Source organism: Podarcis bocagei (assembly GCF_964188305.1).
Source record: "Podarcis bocagei genome assembly, chromosome: 12".
NCBI lineage: Eukaryota > Metazoa > Chordata > Lepidosauria > Squamata > Lacertidae > Podarcis > Podarcis bocagei.
Genome location: NC_138137.1, coordinates 36,144,231 through 36,167,037, shown reverse-complemented (window position 1 = coordinate 36,167,037; position 22,807 = coordinate 36,144,231). Strand labels below are relative to the sequence as shown.

At 44.2% G+C, this 22,807-nt stretch overlaps 2 protein-coding genes across 5 annotated transcripts in view; one reads left to right on the top strand and one right to left on the bottom strand.

Annotated features, from left to right (window-relative positions):
- NMT2 (N-myristoyltransferase 2) overlaps positions 1–18,338 on the top strand; it is a 30,818-nt gene extending 12,480 nt beyond the window's left edge. For 2 of the 4 annotated variants that reach the window (XM_081163246.1, XM_081163244.1), the window contains exons 3-12: positions 5,184–5,286; positions 7,691–7,809; positions 8,033–8,124; positions 8,378–8,494; positions 10,198–10,368; positions 11,946–12,054; positions 13,289–13,459; positions 15,368–15,535; positions 17,116–17,253; positions 18,045–18,338. In XM_081163246.1, coding sequence (XP_081019372.1) covers positions 5,184–5,286; positions 7,691–7,809; positions 8,033–8,124; positions 8,378–8,494; positions 10,198–10,368; positions 11,946–12,054; positions 13,289–13,459; positions 15,368–15,535; positions 17,116–17,253; positions 18,045–18,065 — 1,209 coding nt within the window. In that variant the 3' untranslated portion in view covers positions 18,066–18,338. Of the gene's footprint in view, positions 1–5,183; positions 5,329–7,690; positions 7,810–8,032; positions 8,125–8,377; positions 8,495–10,197; positions 10,369–11,945; positions 12,055–13,288; positions 13,460–15,367; positions 15,536–17,115; positions 17,254–18,044 lie in introns of all 4 variants that reach the window. The other 2 variants (XM_081163245.1, XM_081163243.1) reach the window with 1 other exon arrangement.
- A 2,382-nt stretch (positions 18,339–20,720) lies between these two features.
- Positions 20,721–21,708, bottom strand: RPP38 (ribonuclease P/MRP subunit p38). Its single transcript, XM_081163292.1, has one exon. It carries the CDS (start codon positions 21,691–21,693, stop codon positions 20,746–20,748), a length of 948 nt encoding a protein of 315 aa, XP_081019418.1. The 5' UTR covers positions 21,694–21,708; the 3' UTR covers positions 20,721–20,745.
- Between the last annotated feature and the right edge of the window lie 1,099 nt (positions 21,709–22,807).

The window sequence follows — 22,807 nt, the reverse complement described above, 5'->3', positions numbered from 1 at the left end:
GAGAACAGAAATCGTGTTCTGGCGGTGTGGCGGCAGCTGGGGGCCCCATTAGCTAAAGTGGTGCTTCAGGTTAAGAACAGTTTCAGATTAAGAACGGACCTCCGGAACGAATTAAGTACTTAGCCCAAGGTACCACTGTATTTGGTCAAGAGAGCCATGGACTCAAGGAGTTTGAAAACCTCTTTGCTGTGGTTATGTGTTGCGGATTGGTCATGCAAACTCATGGCTTTCTGTCCCATGTTTGGCAGATGTAGGTGGGGCAGAGCTACTGGCAGGTGAGTTGCATTTGCTTACAGGGAGCGGGAAAAGGCAGAGAGATCAGCATGTTGCAAACACACCAGCAGGGCCAATATGGTGCTCCTGCCAGTGCATTTGCACTGCGCTGACCACACATACACCCAGCCCCGCTCCCTTGCACCTTCCCACCTCCCTCCCAGTAAGCAACTGCGACCCACCTGCCACACAGCTGGCATAGTGGCTCTGCCCTACTTCTGATGCTTAGATGCACCTAGTCAAATTAAACTCAGTGGCTACTCTGCTTAAGATTTGGGTCAGGTTCTGCTGTTTACATACAACTTCCTTTCCGAAGATTGCTGTCATGCAGATGAAGTGATGTCTGATCCAGCGCGTCCCTAGATAACTTTCGGGTGGCGTTGATTCCCATGAGTGCTGCAGGATATTTTCCAGCTGCTGTGTGTATAGAAACCAGTTGGCAAAAGAGCTGGCTGAATAAAATGATGTATCAGATTCTTCTGAGAACTGGCCCTTGGTGTAGAAGGATTTGTTGGTGGTTATTCAAATGTGGGTTTGATCTCTTGTATTTTTAAAACGATAACACAGCATCTGAAACCTCTGCCTCACCTGGTGCAGTTCCCTTTCTCAGGCAGGTAAAGGAAATGGGCCTGTGCTTACATCCCTGTTTCTTTCCTAAATTGTATTTTAAGATAGATTAACAAAGTTTCAACCTATTATATGATATTGGAAAACAGCAGAGAAAACAAACAAGGCTGGCAGAGAGGATGTTTGAGTTAATTTGTTACCCATAAAGTGTATTCACAAGTCAGTCGGGGCAATAGTTTAAGAAACAAGTTCATTTAAAGCAGTGGTTCCCAGACTTAACGTTTCTGTCATTAAAATGCCTAAATGGGAATGATAGCCTGACTTCAGTTGCCTGTGTTGCAATGCATTGTCTGTGGGGCTGTCTTTGAAAACAGCTAAGAAGCTGCAAGCTGCTACAGAATGTGGTAGCACAATTGTGAACTGGGAAATGGAGTAATGGTAGACTTTTTCCAATTCACGGGGGGCGGAATTAAGTTAGTGGCTAGGATTTTTTTTTTAATTGTCTTGCAATCTCTTACATAATAACCATCCATCTGACCAGGTTTCAGCTAATTCCATCTGTGGGAGTTGTTGTGCCATCATTGCCAACAGCCCGATTTTTCTGTAATCAGCTCTTCAAAGTATTTAATTCTAGTTCATTCAGGCTAAACACCTGTATTGATGGCAAAGATGACAGCCAACATCTTGGAGCAGAAGTTTCCTGCTGAGAGCACCTTGAAGTCCAAGTCCTCTGTGAATTGAAAAAGTGTGGGAATCACTATTTAAAGCGTTTTTAAAAAGAAAAGAAAAGTGACTTATCTTGTCTTTTCCCTTATTATTCCAGTAGTTGACAAATAAAAGGCCATCATTATTAGACTCACATTACAATTTTCATCACAGAGGTTTCCTGAAACCTAGAAGTCTCTCTTTTCCCACGCATCGTTTTGAGGGCTTCTCATATGATTACAATTTAACTTTTAACTAGCTCCTTAGTGTGGTAGGTCATGTACAAGCAGACAAGTGCAACAGTTTCTGTTCCATATGGTTTCAATCAGGCATGGCCAAACTCGGTCCTCTAGATGTTTTGGGACTACAACTCCCATCATCCCTGGCTAACAGGACCACTGGTCATGGATGTTGGGAATTGTTGTCTCAAAACATCTGGAGGGCCAAGTTTGGCCATGCCTGGTTTAAAGCCTGCAGAACAGAATAAGTTTGCTAGTTCAGGGCTGGCGGGGGGGGGGTTCAGATTTTTAGAGGCAGCACTACATTTTGAGGCATGTTGTAAGTGGGTACCAAGTCCCAACTCACCTGCTTTGGGGCTTCACCTGAGAGGGATGAGATGGAAGACCAAGTGCTAGTGGAATAAGTTCAGTGAGCCATCCTAGTTGGTGGCTCATGAGCTGGTGGTCCACTGCGAGTGCTTCAGCATCATTGTATGATTAAGTTGAAACCATAGCCCTTGAGTTGGCCAGTTGTGGCTCTGCAATGTCCTCCTTGAAGTGAGGGAGGGGACTGTACACAGCATTCCAGGTGTGGTCGCGCCATATATTTCTATAACATTATGCACCAAAAGATTACTTATTCACAATGAACCACAATGAGCCCAGCAACCCTGGCTTAGAGTGACATTTGAATGTTGACATTTAAAAAACAAACAAACTTGGGGAGCCAAATTGGATTTGTTGGGTTGTTCATATTTGCTTTTTATACTACATTTAGCTGCCGGTTTTAGATTGCTATCTTCGTTTGATGCCTTTTGCATAATGGTGTTTGGTTTCAAATGGCTCTTTTTAAATAATATGGTATTGAGAAATAGGATATGGGCGGCATAATATTATTATTGGGGCGCAGGTAATGCTGTCGTCTAAACCACTGAACCTCTTAGGCTTGCCGATTGGAAGGTCAGCGGTTCGAATCCCCACAACGGGGTGAGCTCCTGTTGTCCTGTCCCAGCTCCTGCCAACCTAGCAGTTCGAAAGCGTACCAGTGCAAGTAGATAAACAGATACTGCTGCATCAGGAAGGTAAACGGCATTTCTGAGTGCTCTGGTTTCCGTCACGGTGTTCCGTTGCACAAGAAGCAGTTTAGTCCTGCTGGCCACATGACCTGGAAAGCTGTCTGTGGACAAACACTGGCTCCCTCAGCCTGAAAGCAAGATGAGCGCCACAACCCCATAGTTGCTTTTGTCTGGACTTAACCATCCAGGGCTCCTTTACAATACCTATTATTATTATTATTATTTCTCTTTTAAAGCCATTCAAGGTGGTAGCCATCACTACTCATAAATCAGTTTATTTTACAGTATTAATATGCTTGTATATTTTTATCCTGGTTGTAAATCACTTCAGGTCTTTTTTTGTTGTGAGAAGTGATATGAATTTAATAAGCCCAAACTGAAGAGAGTTTTTGACATCTGTTTTTACATTTACTTTGTCTTTCCATTTGACCTTTATTTGCTTTGGTCAGTGGCTGGAAAGCAGGAAGTGGGGAGATGATAAAATGCTCCTAGTCCCAGTTGTTGTATTGTAAGCCCAGTGCTGCAATATTTGTATTGCAAACATCTCTTTAGGGCAAATGTAGATGCAAAGAAAAAGAGATGAATATTTCAAAAATAGAAAGGCTTGGCAAGTTTGTTTATAAGAAAGCAGAAATTGTGAGTGAACTATCCCAGCTCCTGCCAACCAAGTAGTTCGAAAGCACACTAGTGCCAGTATATAAAGAAGTACCACTGCAGTGGGAAGGTAAACAGCGTTTCCGTGCGCTTTGGTTTCCGTCATGTTGTTCCGTTGCACCAGAAGCAGTTTAGTCCTGCTGGCCACATGACCCAGAAAGCTGTCTGTGGACAAACACCAGCTCCCTCAGCCTGAAAGCGAGATGAGTGCCACAACCCCATAGTTGCCTTTGACTGGACTTAACCATCCAGGGGTCCTTTACCTTTACGTTTACCCTTTACCTATCACAGCAGCCAACCAAACATCCCCCAAGCCCACCTCGCCTGGTGCTCCAAGGCATTATCTGACCCTCCAGAGCAGCTTTCCATGGGGCTTCTGGGGGAAGAATACATTGGTCAAAACCACTCCCCCCCCCCTCTTTCTGTGATACTAGCAGAAGTCTTATCATAAATCTGGATCGAACCCAATGCATCTCTAGAACAGGGGTGGCCAGTGGAGTACCCCCCCCCCCGATTTTGCTGGACCACAGCTCCAGGGACGCGGACTTAGAAAAAATATTGGGGGGGCCCGGGAAAGCTCATGAATAATAAATAAGCTCATGAATATGCAAATAAAGTGGCTCCAGCCCTAAATAGGGCAAGCCACGCCCCCCCAGCCAGCCGATTGGCTGGCTGGGAGGTGTGGCCAGTCGGGATTCCCCTGTTCTCGCGGGATTTCCGGCAGTGCCTCCGATTAGGGCGCGCGGCTGGCTGGCTGGCGAAGGAGCAGGTGAGGAGGCGGGGGACGGCGGCGGCGCTCTGCTGAAAGGGCGCCCGCCCGAGATTATTGGGGGGGCTGAGCCCCCCAAAAAATTTTTTTGAGGGGGCTTGAGCCCCCTCAAGCCCCATGGAGTCGGCGCCTATGCACAGCTCCCATCTCTGACCATTGGCCATGACTGTGGGGCTGATAGGAGCTGAGGTCTGATCGCATCTGGAGGACACCCCACTGGCCATCTCTGCTCCAGAGTGTTCCAGACATTAGTGAAAGAGGAGAATAATTTCAAGACAGGCCAGCCATTTCTGGATGGGGAACCTGCAGGCAGTGTTAGAAATTATCTAGACGAGAGCAAGCGCAATATATGGCATTAATTCATTCATATATAATAAAAGGTTACCATGTGATAAAAGTAAAACTGTTAATTCCTGCAATATATTTGAGCTTTCACACAATCCTAAAAGCCATTTCCGGAAAGCTAAGGCAACATAGCATGTGTTTACTACTCATTTCCTGTTGTTTGATTCCAAGGGGTGGGGTGGGGGATCCATTTGTAGTCCCCTTGAACCTGGAAAATCACAGGAGAGAAGTGATGAAATTTGGAGCTCTATCCCGGCATATATTGTTGTTCCCTGTTGTTATCACGGGCAAAGAGAAACACACACATGTGTGTAAAGGGTGGAGGGGTAGTGACATTGCCCAATGGCAGTTGTTGTTGTGTCACACCACACCTACTGGTGCGAGTGAAATTTAGCATGATATATCGGTCAGGAAGCCACAGTTCCATAGCACAACAGGTAGTGTGCAATGAGATCGGGACCTTAGAACACAGGACAGAAGTCCTAGCATTTTAATCAGGAAAACTAATGCAATATTCCCATCTGGATGCACCCTAATTGACTCTGCATATCTCTCTCTCTTTCTCTCTCCCTGCAGAATCCAGCCATTCCAATGCAGAAACTGCAAGATATTCAGAGAGCCATGGAGCTCCTGTCAGCATGTCAGGGCCCAGCAAAGAACATTGACGAGGCGAGCAAACGTAAATACCAGTTTTGGGATACACAGCCTGTACCCAAGCTTAGTAAGTCTGTAGCCGGGACCGGGATAATGAAAGTATTCGGATTGACTGATTGAATATATCGATTTGCAGCCTGCCTTGTAAAGCAACCGTGTGAAATCCTAGTGCAACAACAACCAGAACGAAATAAAAATAATAATAATAATAATAATAATAATAATAATAATAATAATAATAATAATAATAATAATAATATTTATTTGTACCCTGCCCATGTGGCTGGGGTTCCCCAGCCACTCTGGGCGGCTTCCAACAAAGATTAAAAATACATGAAAATGTCACACATTAAAAACTTCCCTGAACAGGGCTGCCTTTAGATGTCTTCTAAATGTCAGGTAGTTGTTTATCTCTTTGTCATTTGATGGGATGGCGTTCCACAGGGCGGGTGCCACTACGGAGAAGGCCCTCTGCCTGGTTCCCTGTAGCTTTGCTTCTCGCAGTGAGGGAACCACCAGAAGGCCCTTGGCACTGGACCTCAGTGACTGGGTAAAACAATGGGGGTGGAGACGCTCCTTCAGGTATACTGGGCCGAGGCTGTTTAGGGCTTTAAAGGTCAACACAAAGAAGCAAGTGTATCGGCAGCATTAAAACCCAGTCTAATCGGAGGTTGAAACCTCTGGGGAAGGATGGCAAAAAGGCACCTGATGAACCAGCAGAGAGAGAGGAGGGCAGCTATGTTTGCGTTGTCCCTTCTGCCCCACTTTGGGGGACGCTGGTCAGAAAGTGCGATACATACCTATGATCCATTAGCAGCTCTACGGCCCCTATCATCCTTTCGCTGTATATGGAACTTAATAGAGCAATCTAAGCCAAGGGGGCAGCAGAAAGGAGAGAGCTCAGACACTATTTCTGCGAGCTTGCAGTGGGATCCTGGGGGAGTTGACAAAGGAGAGGCAGAAGGGAAAAGAGCAAGCTTAACAGCAGGTGGATTTTAACATCAGGTGCTATTCCTCAGATATAGTCACGGCTTAAAAAAAAAAAACAACTTACGGTATATTTGCCTACTTAGGGCCCTTTGACACAGGCCTCCTCTGCACTAAACATTTAAAGGAATATTATTCCACTTTGAACAGTCGTGGCTTCCCCCAAAGAATCCTTGGAGTTTGTTAAGGGTACTGAGAGCAGTTGGGAGGCCTCTATTCCCCCTGTTGTTGTTTAGTCATTTAGTCATGTCCGACTCTTTGTGACCCCATGGACCAGAGCACGCCAGGCCCTCCTGTCTTCCACTGCCTCCCGCAGTTTGGTCAGATTCATGTTTGTAGCTTCAAGAACACTGTCCAAACATCTCGTCCTCTGTCGTCCCCTTCTCCTTGTGCCCTCCATCTTCCCCAGCATCAGGGTCTTTTCCAGGGAGTCTTCTCTTCTCATGAGGTGGCCAAAGTATTGGAGCCTCAGCTTCAGGATCTGTCCTTCCAGTGAGCACTCAGGGCTGATTTCCTTAAGAATGGAGATGTTTGATCTTCTTGCAGTCCATGGGACTCTCAAGAGTCTCCTCCAGCACCATAATTCAAAAGCATCAATTCTTCGCCGATCAGCCTTCTTTATGGTCCAGCTCAGAAATACAATTCCCAGAGTTCCCTGGGAAGAAGGATCAATTGTTAGACCACTCTGGAAACTGTAGCTGTGTGGTCCCACCCCTGCTTTTTAACCCTTTCCTCTGTCCGGTCTTTTTTATGCTTAATTGGATTTGTGATGAAATGTCAAAGGAGAAAAGGGATGAGTAAGGACTGTAAAATGAGAAGTATAAAACCAGTTAAAGAAAAACTGCTTTTTTAAAGAGTATATAATTTCCAAAGGGAACCTTTCCTCTGACAGACACGCAGGAGTCATACCAGTGGGTGTTGAATTCCCAGCCTCCACCATTCCGTAGAAAATTATTACTCCATTAATTGGGAGCCATGAGTCTGCTGTTGGGGTTTGATTCTGCATTTGAAGTGATCTTGAGGAACGGTCATCCTTATTATTTTGTTTATATCCCGCCTTTTCCCCTGACAGGCACTCAAGGCGGCTTACAGCTAAAATAGAAACAGCTAAAAAAAACAATTAAACATGCATTATAGCATTCAGCAAAAAGAGGCAAAAAGTGACAGGCTGACCAGTGACATCCAGGGAAATTGTGTACTCAGTGTGGTTATGCTGATGTAACCAATCAAGATACAGTACATTGGACTGACTTGAGCAATTGAGGGCAGGCTGGGAGAATGCAACCTGAAGTTTACTTTACTATGACGTGTAATATTCTCACTTCATATTCGTTCCGTAAATCTTGCCCTTTTCCCTTAAAAGTGGGGATTTTCAGAAGCATGCCTGTAAGCTACACACAATGCAAATTTCCCCCTCTTTCCCCGCTTCTTTTATGAACTAGGTGAAGTTATTACATCTCACGGCGCAATTGAGCCTGATAAGGACAACATCCGCCTAGAGCCATATTCTTTGCCACAGGGTTTCACATGGGACACTTTGGACCTGAGCAACGCCGAAGTCGTAAGTAGAACTGCTTACAGTCTTTTAAAACACAAGCTGGGGAGGCCCATATATTTCGCTGCTGGGCATGTTTTATGTGCACTTGGGCACCAGAGCAGTTTTGCACAGGTTGTGGAAGTAAATGCAGCACTTCTATGGGCTTTGAGCCACTGGACTACAGAGTCCAGTGCAAAATTCTAGTTAGCGCATTGGGATTAATGTTTTCCCCTTAATGCCTTTTCAGCTCAAGGAGTTGTACATGCTGCTAAATGAAAACTATGTAGAAGATGATGATAATATGTTTAGATTTGACTATTCACCAGAGTTTCTCTTGTGGTGAGTAACAAAATTCCATGCTTTTCCAAATAGCAAACTTTGAAAAAATTAGTACCTGACTGTCCTTGTTTTCCTCATCCCTCCTCAACTCTTTTTCCTTCTGTGTCATGTCTTGTTGCATAACAAGTCTGCAGGCAGGGGAATTTTTTTATTTTTATTTTTAAATGTATATCTCAGAACAGTGCCTAGAAAGCTGTTAGGTTCTTTGTAAATAACAACAATAAATACTAACCTGTGGTTTTCTTCTTTCCAGGGCTCTGCGGCCTCCAGGCTGGCTTCCGCAATGGCATTGTGGTGTCAGAGTATCATCCAATAGAAAATTGGTAGGGTTCATAAGCGCCATTCCTGCACACATACGGATTTATGAGAGGTAAGTCCTGACCACGCCTGATGTCAGTTTCGGCTAGGCATGTTGTTAAAAATCAGTTTCATCAATGGCAGATAGGGACATGTTGGAAAGATGTTCAGTGTTTTCTTAGGTCGAAATCCAATATACAGTTATACTAGCTGAAGTCCCATTTAAAGATTCCAGCTTTGGCATTTATTGGGAATGTCCTCAATACAAGTCTGTCCACCTCGGCAACTTCTTACTATTCAAAATAGTGGGATACTGCTCTATTTTGTGATAGTTCTGAACAAAACCCAAGATGTCCATCAAGGCCCTGGCCTATGGGGTTCCGCATATCCACCTGGGTGGAATTCAGGATCACCAAGACCTACCAGGCTAGTGCTTAGAAGCAAGGTTGAATCAAAACGCCCTACATTTAAAAACACAAACCCTTAAGCCAGCAATATGAAGTGCTTCGAAAACGTTTTTGAAAGCCAAAATGCCCCAGTATGCAGCAGCAACTCAGATGTTTACAGTCCAAAGGTCTATCTAATAAGGGAAGAACTTGTCTAGCCATGAAAAAAAACCCCTTTTAAGGGAATCGTCCCAAGTGCACCTCCCCAGGAAAGAGGGTTCCAGAGAGAAGGTGCCGGCAAATTATTTCCAAAACATGTTTTGTTTATACAGCTGGAGGAAGGCAGGATTTAAGAAATGTGGCCTTGTGTGTTAAATAGTATATGGTGGTACATGGTCTGCAAAGAACACATTCCTTCCAATAAGAAACAGCCAACGTACCATTGGAATATTCTCTCAAAATAATCGAGCATTCCTCTTGCTGAACGGAGCCAGCTTTGAATTCTTCGTTGTTTTAAAAGAGGGATGGCTTAACTCCTTTGGTCCAAAGGTCCTGCGTTCGCCCTTGGCCACCCCATGAGGCGTGACCAACAGCTGCTGTGGGAGCCATTGTACTACAAGCTAGAGGTTGTCACCCCCCACACACACTTGTACACACACACTTACAGGTACACACACATAGCACACAGCTTCTTCCTTCTCAGCAGATGTGTGTAGATCCGCTGAGGAGGGAAGATAACCACTTATCAAGAGACCTATTGGATGACCAGGGAGGGGGCGATTTGCATCCTCACTGGGGTACTGGGCTCCCCACACCTGATCCTCCCTAGGGTGAGAGCATTCCACAAACGGGGGGCCACTGCAGAAAAGGCCCGTTCTCGTGGAGGAGGCACACGAAGAAGGGCCTCAGAGGATGATCTCAAGGTCCGGGAGAGAGGCAGTGAAAGTTGGGAGCACAAGGGAATTATGCTTCCCATGTAACATGTGAAAAGGGCATTTTGCAGAAGGTTACATGGGAAGTTCTAATCGTGAGAAGAGCTTGCGATTCCTAGTTCTGCAGCTGCATCTTTTGCACATTACATCAGTGCTTGAATTACAGGGAGAGGCCTCAACTCCCTTACCTTCTGCAACAGCCCACTTGGGCTGGTCTTTTGATTTGCCCAGAATCGGGAGCTGGGGCTTATGGCCTCGCTTTCTCTCCCGCCTCCTTGCAAATCCCTGCATTATGCTGGCAGCATAAGAGGAACTGAGCCTTGCAGGCATCACCTCTCATTTATTCATCGTCGCAAGAGTTTATATTACATTTCTGCACCGCAGGCAGAATATTAGAGAATATTTGGATTGTTGTTGTTTAAAAAAATAAGTGGTGTCTTATAACTTTTTATTCCCAGTGAAAAGAAAATGGTAGAAATTAATTTTCTGTGTGTCCATAAAAAACTGAGATCTAAGCGAGTAGCACCGGTCCTGATTCGCGAAATAACCAGGAGAGTAAACTTGGAGGGGATTTTTCAGGCAGTTTACACTGCAGGAGTGGTACTTCCCAAACCTGTAGCAACTTGCAGGTAAGCAAAGGGTTTTCCTGAGATATGGTTGCTTTTCCAAAAGCTTGCAGGTGGTGGTGGTGTGGGGTTTATACATGCAGCTTTCAAAACACATCTTGTGTTTTTAAAGTTTCCAGTTTAATGATAAATCCCTCGCTGTGCACAAGCAGGTAAAAATAATTCAGTAAGAGGAATGAATAGCTTTATGTGGCGTCCAAACCAAAGGATTGTGGTTTGTTTATCCCCCCTATAAGCCAGGATTGGTAAACCAACCACAAGCCTTGATTTAAGTCTTACCTAGTGATCCTGGCTTGTTAGGGAGGAACCAACCACAATCCCAGACTTGGCTGTAACACTAAACCATTTCCTTACTGATTTGTTTGCCTGTTCATGCAAAGCGGGAGCATTCGGGCTGTATGTGCAGCCTATAACTCACACACAGTATGGATTATTAAGCAAGGCCCTTGGCTTAGGAACATCCCTAAAAGAGGGGATTGGTGCTGGAACAGTGAACCGGCATTGGGGGGAAATACGATATAGAATACTTTGAGCCAGTGAAAGCACTTTTTCGTGCCCATTGTTCAAAACAGTCAGTGTTGCCTCAATATATGCTATTGCCTCCATTTCTTTTTCTCCATCTTTCCGCTAAGAAAAACCAGCTTGCAGGTGAATCACTTTATGGTGTCAGTGTGAGGCTGCAAAGGGAGATTTAGTGGGCTGTCATTTCCTGTTAATGGAAGATGAAGATGCACTGTCCTCCTAAATTTTGCATTATCCTTTCCTGCCCACAGCCAGCATGGTGTAGTGGTTAGAGTGTTGGTCTAGGACATGGGTAGGCAAACCAAGGCCCAGGGGCCGGATCCAGCCCAATCGCCTTCTCAATCCGGCCCCCGGATGGTCCAGGAATCAGTGTGTGTTTACATGAGTAGAATGTGTCCTTTTATTTAAAATGCATCTCTGGGTTATTTGTGGGGTATAGTAATTCGTTCATTCCCCCCCCCCCAAAAAAATAGTCCGCCGTCCACCCCCCCAAAAGGTCTGAGGGACAGTGGAATAGCCCCCTGCTGAAAAAGTTTGCTGCCCCCTGGTCTAGGACCTAGGAGAATACAGTTCAAATCCCCACTCAGCCATAAAGTTCACAGCTGACCTTGGGCTAGTCACAGTGTCAAGAGAGTTGGGGGGGGAGCGCATACCTTAAACAAACAAATTATTTCAGTAGATTGGTAGATTGTTCTTACGATATTAGCTGTCAGTGTGTTAAATTTTGTGGGTGCTTTGCATGGAAACACATTTCAAAGACTGAAATTAGATTTCTGCATATAAAAATTTTGCTCGGGTCTTTTCTAGGTCCTGTCCCAAGCAGTGGAGCAATAACTTGCCTTAAATTGGATAATTTAGTTTAAGAATTTAATTTTACTTATAATGAAACGCAGTGATTGCAGTTCAGGGACTGAGGTCAAGTGAGATAAATTTTATTTATTATATTAGGTGTTGTATTTTTTTAAAATGCACTGTATCCTGTTTCTAACAGTGAAGATGGGTAATAATAAATATTTTGAATAAATAAAATTAATATGTATATATATTAACATTTCTAGGTATTGGCATCGATCCCTGAATCCCAGAAAATTGGTAGAGGTGAAATTTTCTCATTTGAGTAGGAATATGACTTTACAGAGAACGATGAAGCTTTACAGACTTCCTGATGTAAGCATTGTGTCTGTTCACAGCACCCTCACTCTCACAGTGGGGCCCCAAATAGCCTTCTGTCAATCCTTGACAAGGCAGGCTTTCATTTTGGGAAGGCAGGACTGTTCGAGAGACGTGGAAATAGTTAACTCTGGTTAGGAAGAGGCTTTCAAAGAGTTGTAGAGTTGACTTGAATGTACTGATGGCATATACTAGGCACGTCCAACTTTCAAGAGACTGTGATCTACTCCCACTGTTGAGTTTTTGTGGGGGAGGGGTCCTGCAATCTACCACGGACACCCCACAATCTACTGGTTTATTTGGGGGAAATAACTATGGCCTCCCGGATGTTTGTTGGACTCCAATAATTCCCATCAGTCCTGCCATTTTGGCCAATGTTCAAGGATGATGGGAGTTGTAGTCTAGCAGCATCTTCAAGGCCAGAGATTCTCCATCCCTGTTTTAAAGGCAGGCATTGTTCCATACTCATTATGCCCCCATTAAGCATTAGAGAAGACATGACAGATATGCTGTGACAACACAGAGCCCTGTGTTTTTCTGTAAAACCTGATGAGGCCATAAGGACATTAGAACACAGTACTCTTGAAGCCATTATTTGTTTTCCTGTATCTACGAAGTCCCTCTTGGTACTCAGAAGACCGGGGTCATTTTTTTTGCTGCCCAAACATCTGTTTGCATGCAGAAGTTCATGAAGGATGACTTTCCTGCCTGGTTGCTGTCTCCTTGAAGGTGCTGAATTTGCTGGGAGTTATGCAAAGCATCATTCGACAGCAGGGATGGGCAAATTTCAGGCTTACAGGATGTGCTTTGGATTTTACTGGTAACCTGAGATCCACCACCCAAAGCAAGATGCAAAATAGCAGCTCTGCTGGGTGGACATAAGCTAAGGAACAGAGTGTCTCCATGCGCAAGCTCAGCCAGGAACTTCGGAACAGTGCCAGAACCCAGCTCCCAAGCAATTTCATACAAAAATTCACTTCTGGTCTGCCCACCCCAGCATTATCAGCAACATAATGGGGGAGACCGTGTTTTAGTTGTCGCTGTTTTCTTGCCAAGCCACCATAAAACACCTAAAGATCTCTCAGAAGATCCTGATCTGTCTTCTGCCTACCCGAGTAATCTGGAGGATAGGCACAGTAGTTTTTCCTCACTGAATGCCCTAGCATTGTTTTTCTGCTTAATGTGTAAGCTCTCTCTCTCTTTAATCTCTGACCTCTTTCCTTATAACAAGGCCACAAAAACTTCAGGTTTGAGACCAATGGAACGAAAAGACATTAAAGCGGTGCAAGAATTAATCAACAATTACTTGAAACAGTTCAACCTCGCTCCTGTTATGGACGAAGAAGAAGTGGCCCACTGGTTCCTGCCTCAGGATCACATTATTGATACCTTTGTTGTAGAGGTAAGAGAGAGTCTGTTCCCTGCCTCCATCGAGAATGTCAGAAAGGCCCAGCTGCATCAGACCAAAAGCAAATCTAGTCCATCATCCATTTCTCACAGTGATGGACCTGATGCCTGTGAAAAACTCTTCCCTTACATTGGGAACCCCTGTATCTCCATTTTAATCTATTGTTTTTAAGTTGCTGGTTGTAAGCTGACTTGTGAACTCTTTGTTCTGGAAGACAGTGTTGAATTGTTCAAAATAAATAATAAAGTCTCTCCCAGAAAACTGGCAATAGTCCTTTTCAGGTGCAACATTAAAACCCAGTTTTGTTATGGGCACAAACAACAGTGAGCCTCAAGCTCAGACTTTTCCCTGTTCTCCTCAAGCTTAGCTGTGTGGATATCAGAAGCATCCACTTTTGCTTTTAAACTAAATAGTATCTTTTTCCACCTGAACTTGATTAAACTATGGATTGTTCAAAGAAGCCCAAATCAAACCGTAATTCCCCAAGTGTAGATGTAATTGAGAGACACTGCGTAGTTTAAAAGCAAAGCAGGGGCTTCTGATTTCTCACCAAGGCAGGAGGAGTGTGCAATCCCAATATTTGCTGCTGCTTGTGCATGTAAAACTTTAAACTATGATTTAGCATTATGTCCTAGCTGGGCAGTAGTAACTTCTCTCCTTTGAAGTAAAACTGGATAGTCCTGTACTAAAACCTGGGTGATTTCAGATTGGCCTCCGTTGGCCTGATAATAATCACGATTACTTCTACCACTTGGAATTGGGAGCGCTTCTTCTTTTGTTTAAATAAGGATAAATATGCACAATGTATCTGGGATCTGCAACAAAATGTTGCAGTGTAGAATGGTCATGTTGAGGATTCCAGGTATTTCATTCTACGGAGTTACATGTCCACTAAGCATATTTACTTCTCACTGGACTGTTTGCAGGGGTGCCTGCTTGGGTTTTTCATATGTATGCAGAACTTGGGGTTCCCCCAAGCATGTGGCTACCTCCTTCTTGTGTGTTGAGGTGCCAGTTTGACTGACACTCATACAATTGAGATGACTCTTTTGCAATATATGATACAACTCAGCATGGATTGACGCTGCTGGGCTTGAGCCTTGCTGTTAAAACAGATGGCTGTGCTATGCAGGCTGCTGCTCTGCCTGTTTAAATGGCAGGCTGTGCACTTCAACACTAGAACGAAGTGAGAGCCAAGGTGATCACTGACTGGGGAGACCCTGGTTCAAATCCCCACTCAGTCATGAAGCTCACTGGGTGGTCATGAGGTTTAAAATGGGGTGGCATACCGTGTGTGCTACCTTAAGCTCCTTGGGAAAAGATGAGACATAAATGTAATAAAGGGGACAGTCTGCACATTCAGTATCTTTGTTCTAGCTGCATGAACCTTTGGCCCTCCAAATCCCATCGTTCCAAGCCAGCATAGCCAGTGGTCAGGGATGATGGGAGTTGTAGTCCAACAACATCTGGAAAGCCACAGGTTAGCCAACCCTTGGCCTAAAGCAGTGTTTCCCAAACTTGAGTTTCCAGCTGTTTCTAGACTACAACTCCCATCATCCCAAGCTAGCAGGACCAGTTGTCAGGGATGATGGGAACTGTAGTCCAAAGAACAGCTGGCAGCCCAAGTTCGGGAAACACTGGCCTGAAGTAATGGCATTATAGATCGTGATCAGCGTGAGATTGTTTCGAAACAAGTTTAACAGGGCTAAAGTAAGCCAGAGCTGCTGGCCGTATTTATTTGGCTGGCTGTAAACTCTCGGCACATCAAATACCTCTTGGCTGCAGTTTTTCTTGACCTGTAGTTCTGCCAGCCAGCTTGAGTTGCTTACGTCTCTAGTGTGCTATAGAGTCTTTTCACTTTGATTTCTCAGTAGTGTCTTTTTCTTCCCCTTCCTTTCCTAGAGTTCAAATGGTGTTTTAACCGACTTTCTGAGTTTCTACACGTTACCTTCGACGGTCATGCACCACCCTGTTCACAAAAGCCTCAAAGCAGCCTACTCCTTCTACAATGTTCATACGGAAACCCCTCTCCTGGATCTCATGAACGATGCACTCATTATAGCAAAGCTGGTAAGTAGCCCTGGCATCGTCGGGTCACTTGGGCTGCTTATATGGAAAACAAGGTTGCCTCTCCCAAGTCTTCCGTGGCCAGGAGAGCTGGGAGAACACAACTCCTGGTGTGACACACCTCTTGGCACTGGAGAGAACAGGGCAGCCTCTGCTTATGGGCTTGAGCTCCCAGGAGGCCTTTGGGTTGTATGGACAGAATAATAGAATTGTAGAGTTGGGACTACCAATGATCATCTAGTCCAACCCCCTGCAATGGCAGAATCTCGGCTAAAGCATCCATGGCAGACTCTGCTTTAAGAAGAGTCCACCACCTTCCGAGGGACAGGGGATTAACAATACACCCACATATTCCAAGTCTAGCATTTTCTGAGAGAGACCTTTGTGCCTGCGTGCTGCTGCTACTTCTGGATGACAAAACAACTGGATGTAAAACTGCAGCTTTCCTTCTCCCTGTTTCGTATTATAGTCTTGATCCAAACTTAAGACACAGCAACAGTGGCTCATTGCAGGGCTCTGGAGAGAGAAGAGCTCTTAACCCCATTACCTTCCAATGAGCCCATGGGGTGGTATTCGACACATTGATCCCATCAGCACAAAGACTTGAGGCTGTGCAACAGAACTTCTCTGTTTTCTCACATTATCTATTTTAATTGAAAACTTCAGGAAACTTTTTTTAAAAAAAGAGCTCTAAATGAAATATAAACTACTGTATGTTTCGCTCCATAGGGTGCACCGGACCATAGGGCGCACCTAGTTTTTAGGGGGGGAAATAAAGGGGGGGAATTACCCCCCCAGCCGCGGGGCTGGGGCGGGGGAAGCCTGAGCCTCCCAACCCCAGCCCCCAGAACAGGTTCAGGAGCGGCGGCAAGATTGTGGCGGGAGTTCCCGCATTCGCTCCATAGGACGCATACACATTTCCCCTTCATTTTTGGAGGGGGAAAAGTGCGTCCTATAGAGCGAAAAATACGGTAATGATAAAGTAGCACTTTCCATCAGTAGATGTCATTTTAGTTCCGGTTAAAGTAAATATAGCTCTTGGTCTCTCTCTGTTGTTGTTTTTTTATACCTCCTGCCATCATTAAATTCTCGACGTATTGGTCTGATTTCAATTTTCATGAACAACAGATTGGCTTGCCAAGCGTGCTTCAGGTTTGTCCAGAACAACTTTGTCTTGCACCAACTACAGGTCAGAAGCTGGCCAAAAGCGGGTGCCTGTTCCTTATCTCCTGTTAGTCAGATGTGAGGATTCTGCAAACTGGACTCCTTTGGCGCAGAACCTTGAATGTGGCCTGTGGTGCATTGAGTCAAAGCGAGTTTGGATATCAGTTCAATTCCACTTGCCCACCACTTGGAAGTTTTTGCATGTTTCAACATACATGTGACTAGCAACAGAATTGGGAGCTAACCCCCAGACATACCAGCAGGGGGGTTGCAAGAAATGGAGGGGTGACTATACCTACTGTACAAGATGTGTACCAAATGATGGGATCACATTCTAAGCACAGCACGCTTTCATAGGTAACCTTGATGCAAATGCCACTAGAAAAAAAATCATTATTTTTTCCCCCTCATATTGCCAGAAAGGATTTGATGTGTTCAATGCACTAGACTTGATGGAAAACAAAACATTCCTGGAAAAACTGAAGTTTGGTATCGGAGACGGCAACTTGCAGTATTACTTGTATAACTGGAGGTGTCCTGGCATGGACTCTGAAAAGGTAACACATTTCACAGAGGCTCAGTTGTCTATAGTGATTTGAATTACCCAGATGCCCTGTGACTTTGCTTTTTTGTAACTTGTGGCAGGGGAGGCTAACCTGTGGCTCACCAGATGTCACTAGACTACATGTAAAATCATCCCTAACCATTGGCCATGCTGGCTGGGGCTGATGGGAGGTAAGAGTCCAGCAACATCTGGAGGGCCAGAAATTAGCAACAAGTGTGTCTGACAAAGCCCGTTCTAGCGCTAAGTCATAAAACAGGTGGGGAACTGGATCCGTCACTCCCCATGGACTGCCTCCCTGTTACTCACCTGATGTCAGCTGATTGACACCTGCGTTCAAAGAGGAACACTTTAACCACTGATCAGATGGGGTGCATTTACAGCTACCTCCTTTAAGGGCCAGCTCCTAGTGCCAATCACCTGATGCCTTTAAAGGGGCATACTCCATCAGTACAAATCAGTTTGTATTGAAACCCAAGGGAGAACTCCCTAGTGCAGCCAATCCCCATGGGTCTCCCTGCCAGTGCCGATCAGCTGATTGGTGCTGACAGGGATTTCCGCTTGCAAACGAACCAATAGGAGCTCCCGGTGGTTTCTTTGTGGCCACATCCATACCTGCCCGACAGGTGGGGTGGGGCAGCCAATAATGGTTTCTGAAGAACTGTCTCCTGGGCCAACTTGGCACCTGTGCTGGGCCTAATGAAGCCAATGGGCTGGAGATTTCCTTACCAATGTTTTTATTTGTTACCCTTACCTGCACTAACAAACCCGCTGTTGTCTTTCTAGGTCGGTCTTGTATTACAATAATGAGGAAGGACACTTGTATTTATAGTTCTCGGAAGTAATCATCTGGGCTGATGGAAGCTCTTGGATCGGTACCGTTCAAGAGGAGAGAAGCACAAAGGCTGGTGAACTTAAAAATAATCCTTTGAACCTTGGGGCCACGCGGAGGGGAAGTGAGGAGACCCATGCCTGACCAATCCTTCACACCTTCAGCTCAGCTCGGACCAGAGAGAGAAAAAGCTCATGAACCTTTTACTGTTTTGTCGATGAAACGAAATAAAAGCACATTTCTTTTAATTTCCAACGCTTAGCTCACATCTTGATGGAAAAGGGTTCTCTCTTTTCCCCCCCTTCCCTTCCCCTGCGTAAAAGACTGTTTTTTGTACAACCAACTCGATTGCAGTGGTGGAATAGAGTACAAATTCTTTACTGTTAATGTGACTGAACTGCTGCATTTCTATTTATTAAGTGGTGGTAGTGTACATTTATCAATGTAACAAAATGAAGGAGCCGATTTTGAGTGTTTCTGCTTATTTTCCATCACGTGGATGTCATCGTCGGAAGGAGGAAATCCTTGGGGAGTATTATGACTGTCTGTTAGGAAACATGGAAAACCTTGGATGTATTTTGTAACTGTGGAGTGGTACGGGGAATGCGCTGGTCTCGGACTAGTGCATTTGTTTCTCCATAAGCAATGCTGCCAAATCAATAAAATAAAAAAAAATTACAGATTTGTACTTCGATCTTCAGTAGATCACTGACTTGACTTTCAAGAGTATTGCACTGTTTAGTGCGGGTGTTTATATGTTGCCTGAATTATATATTACTCTAATAATCTTGCAGCTATGAAGAAGGAAAACCTTTCGGGGTTTCTTTCGGTGGCAGAGTTATGAGCAGCCTGTACATAAAAAAACTTAAGAATTTTAGTACTGTTATCAAGATGTTACAACTGAATGTGTTCAAGGCTTTTGCAAAATTGCACATATTCCTACTTTGTCTACTTGTTGTTTTTTTTTAAAAAGGGGGGTGGAATGTCCATTTTAAACAAAAAATATGTTTGTGTAAATAAGTAAAATTTGCTTATAGTAGCAGTAGTATATCCTGGATTTTGGAACAAAGGATTTCTCTGTCCCTTGTGCTTATTATAAGCAAATGTTCAGAACCCTGCGAGTACCTTTTTTGGGTGTTACCAGCCTTAACTAATATGCCATAATGTGTCTCTTTCTATTTTCCACCCACCCACCCTTGTTCTTTAATTCTAATAATGGCAACCAGCCTAAAAAAAAAAGCAAAGGCCATGCATAGACATTGCTTGCTTGAAACGAAGGTATTTCCCAAGCTAGACTCCCCCCAGATTGATTTCTCAGTGAGTTGGTATAGGTTGAACGGCTCTTGTAAATGAGTCTACGCTTCTCTAAGCTTTCAATTTAATGCACCATGATTCAATTAAAGGTGAAGATGTTCAGTAGTGATCTGGATAAGTTTACATGACTGGTTAAACAAGTGGGGGGGGGGACATTAAAATAGCACTGAATAGCTGAAATTAGTGTGGAAGTAGGAGTGAGGAAAGCCTCAGAACTGCGCAAGACTTCATAAGATTAATAACCCTTCGTTTTTCTCCTTCACTAGACAACTAAGAACAATCTTCCCAATTATTATCCAATAAATTGCTGGAGCCAAGCAAGTCCGGTCAGTGCTTGGATGAGTGACCACCAGGGAACCACCTAGGTTTCCATGGCAGAGGAAAGGCAGACTAGAAATGTAATAAAATTACAACAAATTAAATATTTGTGCTGGAAAGGTAAGAAAGCAAAGCACAGTTGGTATAGACATGTGGTGATTTCGCCTTTCCATAACCCTTTAAGCACAAACTACTGCAAGCACAAAGTTTTGCACCTGACTAAATAGGTAATAATTTAACTACACATCCTATATCCAGTTCTTGCCGCCGCTGCTGCTGCTGCCTCCTTACTGTCCCTACAACTTGCCTGTTTTCAGTATTAATATATTAATAGCAGCTGATTGAAACAAGTTTCCTCTGAGCAGCCATTTTAAGTTGCACCCCCGTTTTAGCTGTTTAGGGGCATTTTTAGTTTTTAGATTCAATAGCATGCTGTTAAACTGAACGTGGCAAGGCTGTAAACTCTGTTTAGGAAATCTGCATTGTGGGATCTGCAAGATCAGTTGTGACCTGCATCCCAAAATCCAAATCTGAAGTGCTTTTCTTCTTGCAGATATTTGGGCTGATTGACATGCTAAAGAAAATACTCCTCTCTTAAAGGCCAAATGCACCTGGGGTCAGTTCTGCATGCATTATTTGACCAAATGCAAGTGTCCAAAGGATAACATTGTGCTATCAAATTTGCAGATGTTTTGTGATTCCGGCATCTTAAAGAGATTACTAGCTATTGAATCTATCAGCACAGATGGATGTTTGAATAAATGTTATCACTTCCATACTATTTTGTTTTGAATTACATTTAATCCAGAAAAAGGCTTTGTTCCAAGCACTTTTAGATTTTCTGAAATGACATGTGTCCAGTACCAAGCTATTAGCTTGAATATCTTGCCACAAATATGAATTTTGTAATGTTGGTATATATTCTTAACTGCAAGCCTAGTTAATGCTACATAGCTTTTACTGGCTACACACACACAGACACACAGGCAAATAAGAAATGTGGGAACAAGCCAATATAATTGATTACTTTGAAATGCGCTTTTTAGTTTTGGGAAGCTTCCTTCGCTTGTTTGGATTAGGTACTATTTTTTTAACCTTGAGTGCTTGCAGGGCTGTACCAGGAGAGGCAAGCCTGCTGCAATCTGCTCTTTTCCGCTTGTGGTTGGGAGAGCGCTCTTCCGGGTCTGACTCTGTGCCCTCACCCGCCTGCAAGTTCGCCGGATGAGCATCTTCAGTGGCCAGCAAACGTTCTGTTCCGTGCCGAATCCAGGGCACATCCAAATGTGGTATTCGTGGGATAATGGTTTTGGCTACCTCTGCAAAAGCGTCAGTGTCCTTTTTAAATCCCAGGGCTAGGATGGATGTTAACCCGAGGACTGGTGCGAGGCTTTCACTGAGACGTGGCACCTGGCCGGCTGGAGTGGCCCGGCTTGCGCAGAGCAGAATAAGGTGAGACGTTAGCATAGCAGGTTTGGCAGACTTGCAAACAAGCACCAGGAGCAACTCATTTTTTTCCAGTGCTCTGGTTACTTCATTGATCCCGATAGCAAGTTGGTTCCTGATTTGCAAGTTTGTCCACCCGTGTGCTTTAGCATCTCCAGCGCAATTCTCGTCTTGAAGTCTGCTGGTCTGGCCATCGCCTTGTTCTTTCTCCTGCTTCTTTCCAGAAGAGGGTTTCTTCCTTCTCCGAGTCTCTACCTTTTCTAACCCAGTCTGTTTCATAACATCTCCTAAGGCCTCCAATATGTAGTGCATGTCTGCTCCATCCACAGGGCTCCACTGCAGAGTATACGGGTTGCTCAAAGATGTCTTTACAGTCATTTGCTTCGATTTACGGGCTGACGATCCCTTTGCTGCCTGAAGGGACATCTTTGATGCTCTTGGTATGGTTTGCCAACCTGAGCAGCGAATGAAAAAGCAGCAAAAAATTATGCAAACTAAACCAGAGATATACACAACATCTATAGGCATGCATCCCCCATCCCAACACTTTCTTGCTTCTTTAATATATATTTTTCTAACATATTTGGCACTGCTAGGTTCTTAACTTCTAGCCTTGAAAATGCAAATTAAGCTGGTCATTTGCACAAAGCATGGTTGCTTATATCCAGCGCTACACGCTTAGCCATACAGAAAGGGGAGTCTGCAAAAATTTGCAACCAGGATCTAAAAGTTGTAAGCGACAAATGTGTTTCCATTTGATGCTGAAATATTTTGGAATTATATTTTGGAAATAATAGATGATATACTAGAACAATGAAAAGTCTAGGAGGAAAAGCTAGTATCATTTAGAAGGACATTTAAATCCAAATTTTAAAAAGAGTGTTCCTAGAGAAACCTCAGAAATGTGTCTTTCCACTGGGCTCTCTGATCTGTGAATTCAGTTCGATTTCTGCATTTCATGAGATCTCTGCATATAGGCTACTATCTGCCAGGAGGGGGTTCCCTGGACTAGCCCCATTCAAATGAATGAAAACAGCAAAACACTACCCTGGATTCTGCCAACGATGTGCACTATCTAGTCAAGTTCAATATTTAAGCTTCCCTTGTCTCTCTCAAGAAGACATGTCACAACCCATCTGTATATCTGACTTCTGACTCCTGTCTCAATGCATCAGTGCAACATCTCTCGGTGTTAAACCATGTCTGTTCTATCAGCAACTTTACTTATTTAAACCCTGCTTTTTTCTTCCCAGAAGCAGGACTTAAAGCAGCTGACGAAAATTAAAACAGACATGGGTAAAACAGGAAGCTAAAAACATATAAAGGATAATACATAAAAAGTGATGAGAATACCTAAACAGTAGATTTAGGAAGGCTGCTTGTTTGCTCAGCATCTGTCGCTTGCACTTGAGATCTGCAAGGCTCCTACACTAAATAGGGGACTGCACTAGTTCAAGGAGTGGACAGAAGAGGGGTCAGCAAACTTTTTCAGCAGGCGGCCGGTTCACTGTCCCTCAGACCTTGTGGGAGGCCGGACTATATTTTTTTTGGGGGGGGGTGAGAATGAACGAATTCCTATGCCCCACAAATAACCCAGAAATGCATTTTAAATAAAAGCACACATTCTACTCATGTAAAAACA

What these genes read in the sequence shown, in the direction of transcription:
- RPP38 (XM_081163292.1), bottom strand. Translation starts at nt 21,693, where the DNA reads ATGCCTATAGATGTTGTGTATATCTCTGGTTTAGTTTGCATAATTTTT.